Source organism: Urocitellus parryii, chromosome 5 (genome assembly GCF_045843805.1).
Source record: "Urocitellus parryii isolate mUroPar1 chromosome 5, mUroPar1.hap1, whole genome shotgun sequence".
Taxonomy (NCBI): domain Eukaryota; kingdom Metazoa; phylum Chordata; class Mammalia; order Rodentia; family Sciuridae; genus Urocitellus; species Urocitellus parryii.
Window position 1 is genome coordinate 77,503,633 of NC_135535.1, and position 18,491 is coordinate 77,522,123.

At 40.3% G+C, this 18,491-nt stretch overlaps 1 protein-coding gene across 2 annotated transcripts in view; it reads left to right on the plus strand.

Moving 5' to 3' along the window:
• The first annotated feature begins 2,010 nt into the window (after positions 1–2,010).
• Positions 2,011–18,491, plus strand: part of Pkp2 (plakophilin 2) — a 71,763-nt gene continuing 55,282 nt past the window's right edge. The window contains exons 1-3 of one of the 2 annotated variants that reach the window (XM_026412333.2): positions 2,011–2,333; positions 16,659–16,771; positions 17,141–17,820. In XM_026412333.2, coding sequence (XP_026268118.2) covers positions 2,111–2,333; positions 16,659–16,771; positions 17,141–17,820 — 1,016 coding nt within the window. In that variant the 5' untranslated portion in view covers positions 2,011–2,110. Of the gene's footprint in view, positions 2,334–16,231; positions 16,407–16,658; positions 16,772–17,140; positions 17,821–18,491 lie in introns of those variants that run through there. The other variant, XM_026412334.2, reaches the window with a different exon arrangement.

The window sequence follows — 18,491 nt, forward strand, 5'->3', positions numbered from 1 at the left end:
TGAAATGAGGCTCACTAAAATAAATAAGAAAAATCTGTCTTTATTCCTCTGATGCGGGATCTATATGGAGGCAGAGCTGACTTTCATAGGTCAGCAAAAACCAAAAGACATGCCTCAGATGACCCTGCAGGCACAGGTATTGAAAACATCTTTCAAAGCAGCAGATGTGGGACTGCCAGAAGAAGCCATGAGAAGGGAAAGAGGGAAAAGACAAAGAAAGGACCCAAAATGGAGCTTGTTTTTTGAAGTCTCTATTATCACTCGACCTTCAGTTCATCCCTCTGTTTTCAATTAAATCTCAGCGTAAGAGTTGGATGTTTACATCTAGTTGCATAATTGAGCTTTACACAAGGTGTAATTTACTTAAAGACTGGTCCTGCTGGGATAGGAGAAATTACTCCAAGATAACCATCCACAAGTCTCCCACTTAAGCATTATATTCCACAGGACCTTTGGCCATGTGGCCTGTTAGGAAGGGGTGATAAAACTACTACTACTCAGTTCAAGCGTTTAGTCCCTTGATTTCCTCTGCTCCCCTCCTCCCATGCTCATGTAAAATGCAAAGCCTGCAAGTGTAGAAAGGTGTGGATAGGAAAACGGAGAGGAGGGAAGCTGTGTTCTCCAGTTACTCCAAGCCTGAATTAAGTGGGGTTTTTGTTGTTTGTTGTTGTTTTTTATATTTTGTTAGTTGTAGATGGACACAATACCTTTATTTTATTTATTTATTTATTTATTTATTTATTTATTTATTTATTTTTATGTGGTGCTGAGGATGGAACCCAGGGCCCCACATATGTTAGGCAAGTGCTCCACCACTGAGCCACAACCCCAGCCCCTTAAGTGGGGTTTTACAGAAATTGAGAGATTTGAGGGAAAGTGAACATGCAAATCCAAGCAATCAAAGGGAAGATTATCTTACTTAATACCAAGGATAGATGTTTTTCTTTCTGCTTTTCATGTCCAAAGAGGAAAATCAGGACCAGTGGCTTAGGTTGTAAATTTCAAAGTCAAAGACCCTTCCTGTTGAGGTTAGCTCTCAAGTTCTTAGGAGTCAACTGTGTGTGAAACATAATTAATAGCATGATAAATACAACTTGTAGAAGATGCAAGTGAAAGTCGGAGGCCCCTTCCATCAGTCCCCCTACAAAAAGCCTGTCATAAAAACAACTTAATCAACATTAACTGGACTATTAAAAAGTACTACCTATTAAAAGTTAGCCCTTCCCTAATGCTTCTTATTGGAGTTTCTCTCTCTGTGGGTGTGTTCATAAGAGAGAAGTGGGTGAGCAAGAGTGTACTGGGTACAATTTGTGTATCTGCAAGGGAAACAGAAGCTCTCAATGAGGAAGAACATATGTTTCTGGGACTGCATCTGTGCAAAGTACACAGTCCTGAAGTTGTACTAAGGGAGAACTCTTAAAAAGTCTTTTATTCCCCACACGTCATCTTCTTGGCACATTTTCTTTATATTGCCCTTTCCGCTTTACCTATTACCCCTTTCTCACTCTCAGATCCAGGTAAAACACGAAATATTTCCAACAGTCCGTCAGAGCCTGACGAACAAGATCGACTGCTCGCTCGGGAATTCCAGAAGCAAAACTCAGTTCAAGAACAGAAGTGATTCTCCAGGGCGCACCTGTCTGGAGGGCGGCCCCTCCCGCAATCAAACGGAAATCATATCTTTCCCGAGGGCTGGGCGGAGTCCGAGCCAGGCAGCAGAGCCGGTGCAGCGCTGGCAGGCAGTACCGAGGTGACTTCCACAATGTGCGCGACCCCGCACAGACCGCGCCCGCGCGCATCTCCCGATCTCCCCGCGGGCGGGTCATGCGCGCCAGGTGTCCGCGAGCGCGCCCCGCTCCGGCCCCGCCCCCGCTCCCGGGCCTGAGTGCGCGTGCCCGTCCAGAGCCGCGCCCCCTTCCCCCGGGCAGGCCGAGCGGGCGGCCCCAGAGGCCCAGCTCCCCACCACCCGGCCTCTCACCGGCGCGGGGGGGCGGGTCCGGGGGCGGAGCCCGGCGGTGAGGCGGGGCTTGCGCCCGCGCCCCCAGCTCGGCTGCGGCTTCCACCGCAGGTCCCGCGGCAAGCCAGCGGCTGGGTCGCCTACTCCAGCGCCATGGCAGCCCCCGGCTCCCCGGCTGAGTGCGGCTACATCAGAACCGTCCTGGGCCAGCAGATCCTGGGACAACTGGACAGCTCCAGCCTGGCTCTGCCCTCGGAGGCCAAGCTGAAGCTGGCGGGCAGCAGCGGCCGCAGTGGCCAGGCGGCCAAGAGCCTGCGGATCCAGGAGCAGGTGCAGCAGACCCTCGCCCGGAAGGGCCGGAGCTTTGCGGTCAACGGTGAGTAGAGCCCCGCCGCCCTATCTGCCCCCACCCTGTCCCTCACCCACTCTCCTTCATCTTCCTCAACCTAGTCGCCCGACTCGCTGCTTTCTGGGGGTGCGAAACCCTGTGGTGTTTTGCCTACCTGTTGCTCGTCGTCCCTTTGTATGACCCGCTGCACCTCCACTCTGACCAGCTTACTTGGGGAAAATGCTGTTTTCCCCATCACCTCTTATTCAGTTTTGCCATAAATGTATCTATGCATGTTAAAACGCATATATCTATGTTGAAGAATTCAGCCGAATATTTCAGCCCTTTTTTTGCTTATTCCTCTGGATTTCACCCCCTCTGTTAGAGGGCACTTAATTTGGAAACTCAGAGGATCCATATACACTTTGAAATTCTACGCAGAATTTTGGTGTGCACAAATATTTTTCTGGGAGAAAGCGCCCTTAGCTCTAGAGTCCCAGAACTACATAAGTAACTTTAAAAAGAAAACCTGAAGGCACTGCCGCTCTTACAACCTGTAAATTGGGAAAGTGCTGCCTCGCCCAGGTACTTCGGGGCGCTCCACCCAATGTACACGGCGACTGGTTGATCTAGGAAGTGAACAAATTGGGTAGGAGGCTTTGGGCTATAACCACACCACCCTGCGGTGGAGGAGGAGGTAGGGGACTTTGGCCCTGCTGGCAACAACCCCGCCCGCCTAGCTAGCCGGCTCTGGAGCGCGGGCTGTGTGTCCCCACCCACCACCACCACCGCCAAAGTACATGTGGGTGTCAAGGCTGGTTTCTCCAAAAAATTAAACCCTGAGGTGAAAGGGGTTTTCTCTCTCTCTCTCTCTCTCTCTCTCTCTCTCACACACACACACACACACACACACACACACAATCAGTGACAGGATAGTTGGAAGGGAAAGATGGCAAACCAGTTGTGAAAATTAGAGAATATGGTGTATCCTTTTCTCACCAGCTAAAGTAGGATGATCAGAATGGCACGATAACACTTGTTTTAGTTGTTTAACTGTATTGTTGTTGTTGTTGTTGTTGTTGGCTTATTACAGAGAGTGGACGATGAAGTTGGGATATCAATTTGTTCCTACAATGTTCAACTGTCTCTGTAGGAAATAACTTAGGCAATGGCAAATGTAGAACCCATTAGGGGGGTTAAACAAATTTAAAACACCAGTCCATACATATAAAACAGCAGCAGAGTCTGGAGGCTGTACTGTTTTCCACTTGCAATGAACGAATCTTAAAGAGACAGGCAGTTTATATTTACATACTTTAAAAAGTAAGGAGATGTTTAATGATTGTAAGCTATGTAACTTAGTGCCTACTATATCCCAAGACTGGAACTGTGTGTTTTGCATTCATTGTAATATATTTTAATTGTGAGCTAGGTATTTTAATTCCCATTTATAGATAAGGAAATTCTAAGCAGTTAAATAGTACTCATATCCCCATAGATAATAAGTGGTTGAACTGGTATTTGAATTCCTAAACCTAAGTTTCTAAACCACTCATCAGTTATGTCATAAAGTTTTCTTATTATTAATGCAAAGAGGGATTTACTAGACCCGCCTTTCTGTGGTCCCTTCCCATTTTCCTCTAAATAAAATTGAGGAAGTTCTGAGAGGGTGAGAAGATTTAGACAATACAGAACAGGTACGTTAAGGGCGCGAGGAGTCTAGCTAAAGACTCCAGAATGAATGAAGCCAGTCTGACCAGCAGAATCATTCAGGACGCTCCCTGCAGTCTGAACATTCACAGGTCCAGTGCTAAACTACAGCTAAATCAGCTTCCTCTACTTAGGGGACACATACGATGCATATTAGATATTCTTTCTTATCCTATGAAAGTGACCAGTCAGGAAGAGCAGGCAGATATCAACTATTAAACAGATGGAGCCTTGAACTGAAGGAAAGGGAGATTTATGGAGCATCTACTATTTGCTTCACTGGGTTTTAGAATTTCATGTGTTTGCATTTCATTATACCTTTAAAACAGATGTGATAGATATGAAGATCCTTTTCACATGTGAAGTATATGTCCATCAACATTTTTTTGGAAGTTTAGTCCCAACCTCTCAAATGACCTATGCTCTCTTACCACATGGTAGACCAGCCACTGGTGAGCTCAGCAACCGTCAAATGAGTATGTTTATATAGAGGACCCTGCAAGTGCTCAATTAAACGTACATACTCTGCCTTCTTTAAAGAATGAAGTTTAAAGCTGAAAGTAGGGAGTCTCCCACTAGAAAAATGTATTAACAAATGAAAAGTAGGGAACCAAAAGAACGGCTAAGACCTTATGGAGTCTAGAAGTATGTTACTCCCAGCTGAAGGGAATCTTGAAAAGCTTCAAGGAGGAAATAGGATTTTAAATCTCAAAAATGTAGTAGGATTGGACATAGGGATGTGGTTGGAGAAAGAACATTCTAGGAGGAAACAACATGAACATTTCATAGTTCACAGAGTTGATCTGGTAGAACAAAGGGTGCTATCTTGGTGCTTCTGCTCAAATGCTTGGGGCAACTACTTGAGCGGCTCTTCCAACTAAGGAACAAAGCGTTTGAAATATTTTGATTACAACAGCAGCTTCCCAGCAAGCTGAAATACACTCCACAGCCTCCACAGAAGTGTAACTCAGCCAAAGAGATAAGGCAGCAAACAACACCTACTTACTTTAAAGTCTCAGCTTTCTGAGACTCAAAAAGGAAATTAGCTTCAAAGGAATTTAACATTAACATGCCATGGAACAATTACCAAGGGTAGTTCATATGTTGTTTAATTAAAGTTCTTTGACAAGGTCTTGGGGACTCATGATGGCTTGTAAGTATTGTTGTTATTATTTCCGTATTACTGTCCTATCTCAAGTTGAAACAGATAGGCAATTGTTGAAATAGTGCTGGTCTGGAAAGAATCCTGTATCAACAGGAGAAATTCTGGGAAGAAAAACCTGGTGTTAAATGCACTCCTCAGCCCTGGAGACTTCTGAATTGTTGACATACCCATGAGGTTGAGGCAGCAAATAATGTGCTGGAAACAAAGCTGATTGGTTGGTAAATATCTTGCAAGGGTCTTTAACCTTTCACTTCTTTCCAATGCCTCAGTATACTGGGTGGTTTTCACTGTAAATTACTCAATTATTTTTGGTGTTTTAAACTGTGCTGAACATTTTTAAGTTGACCCTCTTGGGTGTAGGGAAGGTTCTGAGGTGCATAGCCTTGTTGTAAAATGCATGTGTATTGGAGTGAATTTTTAAAATTCTTTTATAAAAAGTCACAATAAAAATGTTTAAAAATGGCAAGTTTTAGCAAAGGGGAAAATTAAAACTGTCCGTATCCTGTTTATTACACCTACTTATTATATAGTTCTTTCCCTAACCTCGGGTGCCTCAGTAGGAATATAGTCGTGTTTTAAATTATTATATGTAATGCTTATAGCATACAATGGACAATATCCTAATGAAATTTACAACTCCTTTGGGACTCCACCGTAAAAACTGAGAGCATATTATTTACTTACATGATTTCCTGGTGAAGCTGCTTTGACTATCTATGATCAGAGTGACTTCTGGAGAAAGGAATGGAAATTTGTTCAGGGTAACAAAAAAAAAATAAGTAGTTAATAGGTGCTGCTGGAAGCAAACAAACAAAAAGTTACACATTGTTCAAATTCTATATGAATTCTTTGCCAAAAAGGAATTCAAGGAATGAAGCAATTCTGGGAGTGAGATGACTAATCATTCAGAACCTAGAAGGGATCAGGAAAGGAAAACAAGATATGGTGGGGTGACAGGGCCATGCCAAACTGCTCTGAGAGTGCTGTGTCGGTAGCACCTCTGGATTTAATGTACCTCCACATCTGCCTAATATATCCCATGGGCACTGTTCCATGTCTAGAAGATTGGGTGCAGTAAGTTAAAAGGGCAAAAAAAAAAAAAAAGTGGCTTTTTTGTTGTTTTATTTTTAAAAAATTCTCAATGTACATATTACGCTGAAGTAGAATGTGAATAAAATGGTGCTAAATATAAAATAAGCTTCATGCTACTAGAAATGATGAGAACGTATCTTTTATGGGTTAAATTTTATGGTTGAATGAGGGTCTAGTAAGGATGCTTCAGAATCAATGAAACTAATAAAACACAAAGATCCAGAAAAACAAAACTGAATATAAAAATACATTGTTCGGTGTGCCGTGGATAAGATGCAGGAAATTAAGAAGAGGACTGTTCACTTACACCTTTAAAACATGCCACTAATGGCATCTATGCCCTGTGCTAGTGATTCCACCATCATGGGAACAGAGGGCCGCTCACTTGAATTAGATATTCTAGGCATTCATTGTGTACATTGGCCCATTCTCCTAAACTGTCATTTATGATATCAGCTTTAAAATTTTTTCTCATGGGGCTGGGGATGTGGGTCAAGCGGTAGCGCGGTCGCCTGGCATGCGTGCGGCCGGGGTTCGATCCTCAGCACCACATGCAAACAAAGATGTTGTGTCCGCCGAAAACTAAAAAATAAATATTAAAATTCATTCTCTCTCTCTCTCTCTCTCTCTCTTTCTCTCCCTCTCTCTCTCTCTCTCTCTCTCTTTAAAAAAAATTTTTTTCTCATGCATTAACATAAGGCTATATGTACTTACATTTATTTAACACCAAAACCAAATTTCTGATCTGAGCAATTAGCAATTGAAACTATTAAAAGTTTTGATTTGTTTTCTTCTCTGAGAGAACCAAGATTATTGGCAACCTAGCTATGATAGTTAGAAAATGCAATAACAAATATATTGCTAAAACCTCTGGAGTTTAGAAATTATACTTGATTATCGTAGCCTATAAGATCATTTGGTTCCATCTCAATGATATTCAAGAACTTAAAATTAAGCTGGGTGTGGTGGCACACATCCATAATGCCAGCTAGGTGAGAGAGTGAAGCAGGAGGTTCACAAGTTCAAAGCCAGTCTGGAAAATTTAGTGAGACCCTGTCTCAAAATAAATAATGATAATAATAATAATAAAAATAATTTTAAAAAGCCTGTGGAGGGCAGGCTGGGAATGTAGCTCAGTGGTAGAACACCCCTGGGCTCCATCCCCAGTACTAGGGGGCAGAGAGGGCAGGTAAGAATTATACAATTCTGAGATGAATGTTGGATTCCAGCTATTTTGTATATGTATACATATTGTAAAGTAACAGTTAAAGGTAATGGTACATGTGGAAATAGACCATAAATTAGAAGAAAACTTTAATCTTTATGTTAGAATGAACCACTTCACTCCCCTGATTCACTCGATTAAGAATAATAAATCGAATATAAGATTCTCTTAGACTCAAAATGTTAAAAACCTGTTGTTTATCTTTTATATAATGCCATTAATGTTGATTGAATTTTGAATATAAAAACAATACAATGCTCTTAAGCCATCTACAGACCAGCTTGAGAGCTCAATATGTAGACCTAGATAAAAATGCATCTTTGGAAAAAAAAGAATATTGAACATTTGAAAACAACCCACCATTACCATTTAAAATATACACATATTTATATTCTTGAAATAATAAGCTTAATCCTACCAATATTAGTTGGCCAAAGTAATAATAATTAAAGTTTTGCAATTCCATTATTTCCAGAATTTTCAGGGGAAAAAAATCACACACTAAAAGGTTAGTAGATTATTTCTGAATCCTAAATCTCACTAACAGTGGCCATGGGGTAGGAATGTGGAAGATCACATCAGTTATTGAATCTTGATTACTTTTTGGTGGGGGGGAGTGCTGGGGATTAAATCCAGGGCTTTACACATGCTAGAAAATATCCTAGCACCTTTCTTGACGGATAATAAGAATTTGGTGTAGATCACTAAAATATTACTGGCCATAATACACAAGTCATACAGACAAAAGAATGATAGTAAATATACTAAATGTATATTATCCAAATATAGGATCAACTTTGCTAAAATAAACATCATAAGCCTTTCCTTTTTTCTTTCTTTCTTTCTTTCTTTTTTTTTTTTTTTTTTGTACTGGGGATTGAACCCAGGGGTGCTTAACCACTGAGCAACAGTCCTAGTCCTTTTTAGTTTTTATTTTGAGACAGGGTCTCACTAAGTTGCTTAAGACCTTGCTAAATTGCTGAGGTTGGCTTTGAATTTACGATCATCCTTCCTCAGCCTACTGAATCTCTGGAATTATTGGTGTGTGCCACCATGCCCAGCCATCCTAAGCTTTTCTAATAACTCAGGAAGAAGGAGTCTGCCAACATTTTGCAAGAAGCTACTTTTCTTCCTCTACATACTCTCGAAGGATGGAGGAGCAATAGAAAATACTTGATCACTTTCTCTTCACCCCAAGACAAAAGCACTACCATCCTCACATTTGGGCTCTACTGTGGTGATCTACAGGATAGATGTCAGCCCCAAAGAGTACATGCAAAATAAGTGAACTTAGGATATTTTGAATGTACAAGCAGTATGACTTATCCACAATTAACTTGTCAAGTGCCACTGCACAACTGTTCTGGAAGTGGTACTACAAGATAGGATTTTTTTATACTGAGGAGGCAAAAATCTACTTGATTTAACCACCTCCTGCTTTAATCTGACCTCACTTGATTCTCCACATAGCTACTAGAGTGAACTTTATAAAATCTCATTGTATCATTTCCTGATTTAAATGTCTTTGGTTTCTTGCTGTTATCTATAGGAGTAAAATCCATGTTCAACATGGCATTCCAAGCTCTTCACAATGCGATGCCTGCAACTTCTCAAACTTCATCCCTATCACCATGACTCCACTCCTCACCAAACACACACATGCAGTTATCTTGGTCTTGCCTACCCTTCCCCAACCCCTTGTCCTGTCTGTCTGGTTAACTCTTACATGACCCTCACAACTCAGTTCAGCTGTGACTCCCTATAGGCAGCCTTACCCCACCCCTCTCAAATTTGGATTTCAAATGTCAGTTAAAAATTATAATTGTGAGTCACAGAAGGTGTTTCAGCATGGGAGAAACTTGAAAAATACAAAGGTTTTGTGAAAATATATTTGGCACATTACATGGATTTAAAGAAGGACCAGCGGTTATGAATCAGTAGGAAAAGAAGAGGTTCGCCCAGGCAAGTGAGAGCTATGGGAATATAATGACTTGAAATTCCTTACAAAGAAAACTTGTAATGAGGTTTTTTGTTTTTTTGAGACCTATACTTAAGTGATCCTCCTTCCTCAGCCTCCCAAGTAGTTGGCACCTCAGGCACGAGTCTCTGTGCCTGTGTAATATGTATTTTTTTAATATATATTTTTTAGTTGTAGTGTAGTTTATTTTATTTTTATGTGGTGCTGAGGATCGAATCTAGGGCCTCACATGTGCTAAACGAGCGTTTTAACACTGAGCCCCAGCCTCAGCCCTGTAGTATGTATTTTAAATTTAAAAAAAAATTAGTGAGTGAATTCTATAAATTCATCTTTTTGATCATGAGTTCAACCATGGTGAGTATAATATGATGGTTGTCATCGTAGTTCTAAAATCTTGTAAGTAATCATTGTAGGGTCTCAGCAAATGAATCGGCAGGAGTGACAGAGGAAGTAAACAAGTTACAGGAATTAATAGATTTAGACACGTACAGGTTGTATCTATTTGATACTTTACAAGCATGCTAAGTTACTAGATTGATTGATGATGTTAGTGCTGGGGATTGAACCCAGGGCCTTGCAGAGAGCACTAGGCAAGTTCTGTATCATTGAGTTATGTCCCCAGTCTCTTAAGTTACTACTTTATAATCACAAATTCTGTATAATCACATATCCAAATACATCAACCAAAATATGACAGACATCTGTAATACAAAAAGACCTTCTAATATAAATATTTGTGTTTATCTAGAGCAGTAATTTGATGATTGCCCCCAAAATTCCATAAACTGGTACATCAGAGAATGGTTCTCAAACCACTTAGGAGGCTTCTGAAAACTAAGGGCTTCTGATGGCTGGTATATTGTGTGAGTGGTAGCAGCCACTGACTCATCACACATTGGCACAGTTGATGAAGCCCATTCTCCTGGGAGAATTGGTCTGTGCCTGGCACATTCAGCTTAATAAGAACTCAAAGCCAGTACTTTGCAGCACACACTGATACTCTTGAGTTATTTCTTGTGGCTTATTATATGAGCTACATTAACTGGTCACAAAGAACACCACTGCACAAACTTCTGTTAAATTTTCAGTAATATTAAAGGTTATTTGATTTTGATCTGCTTTAAATCAGTTTTCCACCATAGTTTTATGACAAATCCTGCTAATTTTCCAGCCTAAGCTGGATTATATACAAGTTCTAGAATTGCTATTTCTACAAATATATGGTAGGAGTGGGGTTAGTTGAGAAATTTCTTGAAGATTAAAGACAGAAGAAAAGTATTGTTTTTAAATATATAAGTACAGGGAAATCAATTTGATGGTATACATGACAGTACATACCAATAGAAAAATCCAGGCACCAACTCAGGAGTACTGACTAGTGGTTCTTGATAAGTGTTAACATACTTCTGTTTTATTTTAAACTTCTACTTTTTTTAGGTAGGGTGATGCTAGGTATTGAACCCAGGGCCTCAAGCATGCTATGTATACTGCTCTGCTACACCCCAGGCCTAAACTCCTACATTTGGTAGTAGATGACTTTAAGGAGCCATTTAAATATGACTAGCTATATAAATGAGTTTCAAGATGCTCTGTCTCTCACCTGTAATAACATGCCCCAAGTTTAATAAAAGAAATTAAATTTTTCTGAGATATTTGGAGAATGAGAACCTTTGCTACCCAGAGGATGCTTAGTTAGACCAAATATAAGATGGTAGCTTTTAGACTTTCATGCTTTTCTTCCACCAAGAGGACCATTGTGATTCACACTGTGAAGACAACTGGCTGTGATTGTTATCACAATTAAATGTAGCATTTAAGTCAATATTAGTGTACTGGGGGTATAAGTCAGTGGTAGATGGCATGCCTAGTATGCTCAGTGTCCTGTGTTTGATCTCTAGCACCACAAAAGAAAAAAAATCAGTCACTACCAGTAATGAACAACAGCTGATTTCTGTGCATACATTTAATCATATCTGTTTTCATCTGAACCTCTTCTGTACTCTCACCTACAGAAATTCTGCCTATAGAGCTCAGTGTGACCCAAATCATTTTTTAACCACTGTTAATGTTCGAAGGTTGAAAGATGCTCTTTTGAATGTGAATGCTCCTCTCCTCTCTCTAATAGAAGCAGGCCATATAAAGATTTTGTCTCTTTAGCAGTTCTCAATTACCTAATTACCATAGAAAATCCATAGATCATTTTTTAAAAATATTATTAGGTACAGGTAATGGAACCATAGTAGAAGCTTGTCCATTTGATTTCACAAATGTAATAAATTTAATCAACTATGTAATAAAGCTTGCTCACAAAATTTATTATAGAAATAAATCTATTTTTTTTAATCCTAAAAACATCTCATTATTTTGGGTATTTCTTGCATATTTGACCAGAAACAAAGATACTTTTCCCCCTCGTGGCTTAGGAATCATATCATTCAGATGAACATGCAGACATGCAAAGAGAAAATTATGTTATCTTGTGAGTCCTATAACTATGCAATCTGGAATTCTTCCACCTTCTCAACTAACCCCACTTTACCCCAGCTTTACTCTCACAATTGCTTTGACCTGAATTGCTTGTCCTTTAGCAAGGGAGAGGTAAAGTTGTTTTGTACCTACCTCCATTTCCCCTTAAGTGGGCTCTATAACATGTCCATGGTGTTCTTAGAAGAAAAAGTTCAGATGCTGTGCCTGAGTCATTATTAATTTGAAATGTTTCCTAATATATCACCAACTTTGTTAGAAAATATTGAAAGCACATTATGCAGTGTCCAAGTGGAACAAATGGCTGGAAAACTCACAATATTGTCGTGATCCTCATTAGCTCGGTCAATCAGAAACAAGCAGAAAAAGTCAAATTCAGCACTACTGGTAAAATTAGCAGAATAAAACTCTGAACTACAACACATTGTACATTAAAGCATACATGCTAGTTTATCCCTTTTTCTAGAACAGATTAATTCATGAAAAAGTGGGAAAAACTTTTGTGACCCAAATTCTAAAAACTTTATCTCATTTTTGCATATTGCCTTTGTAAGAGAGAAAAGATTGCTTTCCTCATCTATCAAAAGAACAGATTAACAAGAGAAAAGTATACATCTATACTTTAAAATTAAGTGACATGGGAGATTTCAGAATTGAAGACCCAAAGACAGAGCCAAGTGTGTTTTTTTTTAATGAATAATTTGTGCAGAAATACAATTGCACAAAGTGGTATATGATCTAATAGCAATAAACTGAGGTAGGGGGCTTAGCAAAGTCTGTTTGGTTTCTTTCCTATGGAACATTTCTTTAATCTGGTTGTTGAGAGGACCTCTGGGACCCCTCTGGAATGAGAGTTTATGACCTACTTTGGGAGAAGGACAGCTTGATTTATGTGTTTGTGTGTGTGTGTGTGTGTGTGTGTGTGTGTGTGTATCAGTCTGCTTTAGAAGAGGAAGGGCAGAGGAGGCCGAGATCTGCTCTTTTCTCACACACCAAGGTGTTATATTTTGGAGTAGCATGTCCAAACCCAGATAGTACACATTTCAGAAGCATTTAAATGTGTGCTTTCTCAGGAAACCTCTCTCAGTAATCCTGTTTGTTCCTAAAATGATGGGAAACTGTGGCATGCAAGTCATTTGTCCTACACACAGAAAGTAGAACAGAGGCTCCAGACCAGGACTACAGAATTGACTTAACAGAAAATACTTGCCTCCTGGTTTGAAGAAAACAAATCCTTTGAATTAGAATCATACTTTAATCTTAAGTGTTTAAGAAAATCTGAATTTTTATGTTAGATTTATTTAAAATAGGATGCACCTCCAGGTATCAAATGTTTTAGTTTGCTTTCTTGTTTCTATTTTTAGAGGAGGACATGGCTGAATTATATGTTCAACAGTCATTTATTTTATTCTCCAACTGAACAGAAAATAATGATTTCCCTTACAGAGATTAGATTTTATCCTGATTAATCTTTTTGAAAAAAAAATTCTACCCACTAAAATTTCTTTAAAATCTTAGAACACTTGCTGATTCACCTTTATCTACCATACTGATCTCAAATACATGACTAAGCAAATTAATCTGCATTATTTGTCATTTGAGATTAGCCTTTTAACAAAGAAACCATCTATGGTACAAACATGAATGTGGAATATCAGAAATCACATCTTTTCTTGTATGTGTATTCCACAGGAAAGTCCATGGTTTAAAAATCCAATCTTATTATTTTTCCTCTGTTACTGACTACCTTGTTATTTTGGGAACCATTAAACTGATCTCAGTTTATTCACCTGACAATGGAAGGAGAAGCTTCCTTATAAGCACTACAGCAAATAAAGAATGAATGTTTACATAATATTTGTAACTGTTCAGATGGAGGTGCTAGAGGAAAGAGGGAAGGATTGGATTTTGTTCTCATATCAAAACTCTGATAATAATCCCCCAGGGTTTTGGCAAATGACAGTTTCAGAATGGGCACCTTGCAGCCAAGCAGCAGAGTGGAAAAGAGGAACCCTGACTTTGAACCAATTTGCAATAACTGATTTGCAAGTCCTTTAAGTTTCCCTGTTTACAAATGGGGATGGTAATAGTTGGCTCTGCATCCACAGCATATTGTAAAGAAACATGAAATAATTTTAGCTCCTTAAAAGTAATATTGAAAGGCAGAAATTTGCATAAGTTGCTTTAGAAAGCCTAAAAAACTGCAGCAACAATGTGAATGTCTAACATGAGTTAAACATTTTGCTTGAACAAACTGATTTTAAAACTCATAGATGAAGCAGCTTTTTGGGAGGTTGAGACCAGAGGATCACTTGAGTCTCAGAGTTGAAGATCAGATTGGACAGTACTGGGAAACCCTGTCTTACACACACAGATCTTTTCAGTAGCCCTCATTAACTGTTCCTGAATAGCTGCCTACTTTTGAAAGTAGGGTAAGGGTAATACTGCAGGTACTGACAGGCTAGAGAGGCCCTGTTTGCAGAAATTTTCTTGGATTGCTAAAATTGCACGCTTTGATCATCTGCCATTTTATTATAGTGGAACAGCAATTAATGATTCTAGCTACCATCCATGTATGACAATTAGTATCTTTCCATTCTAAATTGTCCTTTCATATATTCTGTTATACAGTCAAAATTTTGAACATGGATAATCCTTAATTACTGTATTATTGTATTGCTTGGGATTGAACCCAGGGCCCTACACATGTGCTCTACCACTGAGCTACGTCCCCAGCTTCTTAATTACCTTTTATAAAAGACAGTAAATTTTGTTTCTTAAGGATTGGCTTACTAATAATTTGCTGCCTGCTCACAGCCTCTTGTAGTAAATTGGCTGTTTTCTTGGAGGTAGGGTGAGTTTGAGCATCTCCAGGACCCACCCTCCCTTTTCCTTGTGGGTCCTGCACCCTTTTCAGGTTAGAACCTCTGTGTTCCCTGTAATAGTCCTTCTAACCTCCTTTCCCTGGCCCACTGCCTGGTGGGGGAAGGTAAGTGAGGGCTAGTTAGCCTAGGCAGGAGGCAGGCCTCTCCTGAGTTATAGAGATTCCTTTCCCTCATTTGAGGTCCAGGTCATACAGCTTACAAACTAAGAGGCCACCTGACCTTTTGTCAGGCCATGTGGAGAAATCAGGCCCTTATAAATGAGATGCCTGGCTTACCTCAACCTCTCTCATCTTTAGGGTGACAGTTACAAGCCAGAAGCTGCCTCCCCCAGGACCCCGTGAGGCATGAAAATTGTTTACTGGCCAGATTGTTTGGCTTCAGGAAATAAGGACACAAGAATAAATTTGGGATGGATTCAGATTTTTTAAGCTCTATGGCAACAACAATCTTCATTCCCCCTCCCCCTCTGAATAACTTTGAATATATTGTCAGTCCTTGAAATTTTAACTTTTTAACAATTTGTTGGAACAATTGGGTTGGAAAGGGACTTCCTGTGGGTTTTTTTTTTTTTCTTCTCAGCATCTTTCATGAGTCTCTGAAGTCATTGAAGAGTTAAGTATTTTTTTATCCCCTTAGATTTCTAAAAGAATACTACATAACAGGGGGAAAAATGGTTAAAATTAGAAAACCAAAGGCTAGGATTGTGGCTCAGCAGTAGAGCACTTACCTAACATGAGTGAGGCCCTGGGTTCGTTAGATCCTCAGCACCCCTTATAAATAAATAAAATAAAGGTATTGTGTCTACCTACACCTAAAAAAATATTTTTTTAAAAAACTTAGAGAACCAGAAATTATCTAGGTTTTATAGAGCTTTGACTACTTGGTTAGTTTTGGTTTTTTTAGCAAGTCATAAGAGATTACAAAAAAAAAAAAAAAAAAGGCTGAGAGAAGGATAAAGCGGTAGAAGAGGGACACAATACTGTCTGTCTTCTACCCCCCACGTCCCTCAAAGAGAAGTATTTTCAGAGGTATGAGACATGCATCAATTGAGAATCCCTGTGGGTTCCCGAGCTGAGCACAAAGGGTTTCCTCCCACTCAGTGACTGCAGGAGAGTTGGCTGGCTCTTAGACCACCAAACAAAGGAGGAAGCCAGGTGATTCCACAAAAGCAGTCGCTCAGGAGAGAGGTTGCTTTCCTCTACTGCCTAACTCTCACATTGCCAAGCACCTTCACCCCAGCCTGGCCTTCAGTTGATCCTGTTTTCTTTGACTACACAGACCCACCTTGTTGTTTATACAAGCTGTCTTATCTAGTAGTGTTGAGTCACCATTATATTTATTGCCTACACCTACTTACTATAAAAAGTTTCTGACTTCCTGCAGTGCTAACAGAATTCTCCCCTAACTTGAGAAACCAGAGGTTGAAGAACAGACCATCTGAACCAATGTGTGATTCTCAAATTCTTCAGCGTTGTAACAACCAGTTTTGGATTTCTATGATCTCCTCTTCCTCCTCTTCCTGTCTTTTAAATGTTTGCCTTATATGGTACCAGGATTGAAGCCAAGGCCCCAGGCATGCTAGGCAAGCGATCTACCCCTAGGCTACATCCCCAGCCCTCCTTTTTTTCTTTTTTTAAATTTGACTTTCATTTAAAAATACAATGTTTTGATAACCTTTGGTCATTTGCCGCTTTCCCGGGTGGTGTTAAACCAGCATTTAAAATATTAATATAAATTTAATGTTTGTAATTGGCCTTAATGACTTAAATTTTAAAATGTAATATACAGCCTATAAGTATTGATATTCTTTATTTTAATATTTGCTTGATTGCAGGAAATCTTCACCGAACCAGCAGTGTTCCTGAGTATGTCTACAACCTTCACCTGGTTGAAAATGATTTTGTCGGAGGCCGTTCCCCTGTCACTCAGACCTATGATGTATTAAAGGTAGGGTATCAAAGAATGTTGATAGTTGTCAAATTGCTGGGAAAACATTTTCAAACATTTTTAGATTGTTGCTTTTGAGGTTTACCTCTCTAAAGTATTATTTCCTGAATACCAATTTTGAGAAAATTGACTTATGGGGACACCCTGGGAACCTGGGGATTTTAAACAGTATGAAATCCTAACGCAAGTAAAAATGACTCAAGTCAACCAAGTCTTATTTAAAAAAAAAAAAAAGACATCATCCAGAAAGGGGCCAACTTCTCCATTGTGAAAAACTGACATTTTGAGGAATAATCCACAGTAATTAGTCTTAAGCAAAGACAAAAACAGATTTATGCTTCATTGAAGTTTTATTTTTCTCTCATGTAGGCTGGCACAACTGCCACTTACGGGGGTCGTTGGGGGCGAGGAACGGCACAGTACAGCTCCCAGAAGTCAGTGGAAGAAAGATCCTTGAGGCAGCCTCTGAGGAGACTGGAGATCTCTCCAGACAGCAGCCCTGAGAGGTTTCATTACGCTCACAGCGATTACCATTACAGCCACAGAACCCAGCCTGGGCACACACTGCGCCACCAAGACAGCAGGCGCTCCACCCTCCTCATGCCACCCAGATATGCCCGCTCGGAAATCGTGGGGTTCAACCATGCTGTGAGCAGACAGCGCCACTATGACACTTACCACAGACAACACCAGTATGGGTCTGTTAGTGACACCGTCTTTGACAGTGTCCCTGTCAACCCTTCGGTGCTCACCTACCCCAGGCCGGGGACCAGTCACAGTATGGGCAACCTCTTGGAGAAGGAAAACTACCTGAATTCAGGGCAGATGAGGCCTCTGGTGCCCCTGCAGCCTGTCACTCAGAACAGAGCTGCCAGGTCTTCCTGGCACCAGAGCTCCTTCCACAGCACCCGCACGCTGAGGGAAGCCGGGCCCAGTGTCACTGTGGACTCTGGTGGGAGAAGGACGCACATGACCGTGGGCCAGGTGGCAGCAGCAGGAAGTGGGAATGTGCTCGTGGAGAGAAGCACTGTCGTCGACTCCCAGCTTGGGTGAGTCTTCTGAATCTACCACTCAGTCGGTGCCAGCACATTCTGTTCCCACAGCCCTGACAGTGTGAGCTGGCACTTCTAGGGCTGGAGAGAAAGGCTGACAGAGATAAGTGATTAAAATAATGACTTTTCGGGCAGCTGCCTAATTGACAGATCAGCCTGTTTACCTCAGGAACAGGGGCCAAGCTACCTGCTCACATGACAGCTTTGTGCAAAAATGTGACGTTTAGCCCATCTGTTCCAGATTAGATGCTGGCTAAAGGGATCGCTGCTCCTTGGCTATGTGAAAATCTGCTCTTATCAAGAGCAAACTCCAGCATAGACCAAAAAATGGATAATGTTATATGCATTTTTTTCAATCAGTCCTGGAAATAAAGGAAAGAAAAGGCACAAATGCTTACTTCTGGTGCTGAGTGTGTGCCTCAAGTGCTATTTGCATGATTATTAGTGTAAAAGGACTCCGAGAGCTAAGGAGAGGCAGTTGATTTCTAGATGTCTCTTTCTTTCCTTTGATACTTGATACCTTTACTTTTGATTTCAGTACTATGGATTTGGAGGGTTTTTTTTTGCAAAACTAAATAATCAAAATATTGAATTTTCAAAGTCATTCCTTTACCTTTCCTATTTATGTTATGGTTTGACTAATTTGGATCTTAACCCTTATTTAAATT